Genomic DNA, 2,881 nt, shown 5'->3' with positions numbered 1-2,881 from the left:
GTTATGCTTGAGGCGTCGGGTATCGAGAGTGGACCCAATGGACAGTAGTTCCGAACCTTCCCCGAGTGAGCACACCAGGTTTGACCAACCCCTATACAGGGATCATTTGGGAGCAGGCTCGGGAACCTCAAGAACCACAGATGCCAGGACCAGGGGTCGGCTCAGGAAGGAGGCAGGAGAACCACAGAGAGAAGACAAAAAGGAGCAGGAGAGGAGAACATAGTGACCGGAGGCAGCAAGGAGGCAATGAGACAAAGGGTAGCCAGATGGTGAGGTAGCGGAGCAGTGAGGAGAGATGGTGAGAACTGGTAGCTGACAAAGGAGAGAGCCGGAGGCAATGGAGGCAGGACGAGAGCAAGTGGAGGTGCAGATGGAGGGAGGATCCGGGGGTACACGGAGCAGGTACAGGTCCTGGAAGAGAGGAAGTAAATGACGGGGTTAAGTTCCTTGTGGCCAAAAATGTGGCAGGTTAGACACGATATTCAGGCACCTCCACTAAGGGAGGGCGGCTTAAAATACCCGATGCCTGTCCATCATTGGACAGGCAGCGCAACCGGGTGAGGTCACTGGAGGACGTAAGATAGGGGGAGCGCGCGCGGTTTGGCCCTAGTAGGCATGCCCGGACAGTGGGGGCACGCAGCCGGCAGCAGGAGAGGAAGTGCGTCGGGGAACCCGTGCAGACACTCGGAGGGGAGCGCGGGCAGAAGACAGAGACAAGGCAGGAGCAGTGGCGCGGTAGGCGGCGGGCCCGGCGGCGGCAATTGGGAAGCCTGGGGAGCGGGACGCTCTAACACAGTGCCATATAATAGGAAGATTGCAATATTATAAGTGAATAAAACTTTGATGGGAGGAGGAATGATTCTTTAAAAAAACTATATAGAGGAATTCTATAAAAAAAAGAAAATTTGGCATGAACTGAAAAAAATGTCATTCATCTCATTTATGATTTATTGTGACTATTCTGTCAAGAAAATCTAGAAGACAAATCGTCCATTCCTCCCATTCCCCATCTGGAAATACAGTAATCAGCTAAGATAGTCTCATAAATATGTGAGCTGCATTTAAGTATATCCTTAACATTTTCGAAACATTTGTTGAAGAGTTCTCCTGATCTCCTGATTCCTCAGACTGTAAATGATGGGATTCATCATTGGAGTCACCAAAATGTACAGCAGAGAAAAAAACTTGTTTGTGCTCGATGATCTGTCATTGGACAGTGGCATGTAAATCATGAAGAGTGTTCCATAGTAGATGCATACAGTGGTGAGATGGGAGCCACATGTGGAGAAGGCTTTTGACAAGCCACTGGTGGATGAAAGGATCATTATGACGAAGAAAATACTCAAATAGCTGATAAGAATTAAAGCAAAAGGGATGACACCTCCAATGATGGATATTACAAAGTCAACTAAAGTAAAGAGGTGAGTGTCGGAGGTAGTCAATTCAAGAAGTAACTCGAAGTCACAGAAGAAGTGGTCTATTGTGTTGCTACCACAAAACTTCAGCCGCCAAACAAAAATTATCTCAAAGGAAAAGACAAAGTTCAAAAACCAGGTGCCAAGAACCATCTTGAAGCAAACATGAGGTTGCATTATAGAATTGTAGCGCATCGGGCGGCAAATGGCCAAGTACCGATCATAAGACATTATAGTGAGCAGAATAATCGGGCTAAAACCAAATATGGATACAATATGGAGATGGAAGATGCAGCTCCCCACAGGCACCTCCTTCATGTCATATAGAATTACATTTAACATCATGGGCACAATGGTCGTAGTGGAAAGGATATCGGCTACAGCTAAATGCTTGAGAAAGTAGAACATTGGGGTATTGAGGTTGTGATTGGTGGACACCAACACTATAATAAGGAGGTTTCCAGCCAGTATTATCAGGTAACAGAAGAAGAAAAGGATGAAGAGCAGAAATTTGTATTTATATAGACCTTTAAATCCAAGGAGCAGGAACTCTGTGACTTCAGTCTGGTTGACGTCGCACATTTTCTTTGAATACACTGAAAACAAAAGAAACTGATTGAAGTCTCTTTCTTGTAAGAAAGTGAATTATGTAAATGATAAAAGCAATAAAAGATCACAATAATCTATATGTAGAAAAAATGCCTCATACACAGATTATCGATCCTGATTAGCACCACGTTGAGACAGAGGTGTATCTAGGCTTTCTGGCACCCGGGGCAAGAATTCAGTTCAGCACCCCCCCAAGTACATATGCGACTTGCTCACTTAGTCATGTACCGACGAGCTGCTCTTCCTAATTCTCTCAATGTTCAGTGAAAAACTGAGAGAAGGAAGAGAAGCTCGTTGTCACAGGACCATAAGTATGGAAGTAGCACATGAGTGAAATGTCCATGTGATGACTACTGGAACCTGAAGAGCTGAATCCCTGACATTGCAGCTTCTGAATTCTCACAACGAATGCACTGCACACTTTTAGGATTCTCACTTGCCGGTTGCAGGATTGTACAGTCATGTCAGCAGAAGCGTGTGATTTGTATACTTCTGGCCACATTCCGACTAGACGTGTCTGACCTCACTCCGTTCATTTTCATAGAGTGAGGCCACGCATGTCTAGTCAGCGCGTGACCGCATGTATGTAAATCGCTGACACGAGAGAATCCTAACAGCGTTCAGTGAGCACTGTGAGAATTTAGATGTCTGCCATCACACAGAATGACTGCAGACTCAGCACAAACCTGGACAACCCCTTTAATGCTCCCAACATAAATAAAACATGAGAATTAGTCAGTATCACAAATAATATTTACATCCAGGTGCCTTATAGATGTCGTCATCTCTGGACTTGTTCTGCTTCTTGTCTTCATCTTGTCCAGACCCCATGATGAGTTTTCTCATCCACAGCCTCA

General features: G+C 45.4%; 1 protein-coding gene across 1 annotated transcript; it reads right to left on the bottom strand.

Moving 5' to 3' along the window:
- Window positions 1–1,073: 1,073 nt before the first annotated feature.
- LOC141049929 (olfactory receptor 7C1-like) lies at window positions 1,074–1,997 on the bottom strand. The gene has a single exon (XM_073546771.1). It carries the CDS (start codon window positions 1,995–1,997, stop codon window positions 1,074–1,076), a length of 924 nt encoding a protein of 307 aa, XP_073402872.1.
- Window positions 1,998–2,881: the final 884 nt, after the last annotated feature.

Source organism: Dendrobates tinctorius, unplaced genomic scaffold, assembly GCF_039654945.1.
Source record: "Dendrobates tinctorius isolate UK_male_01 unplaced genomic scaffold, ASM3965494v1 ptg000151l, whole genome shotgun sequence".
NCBI lineage: Eukaryota > Metazoa > Chordata > Amphibia > Anura > Dendrobatidae > Dendrobates > Dendrobates tinctorius.
This window is presented reverse-complemented; position numbering and strand designations above follow the sequence as displayed.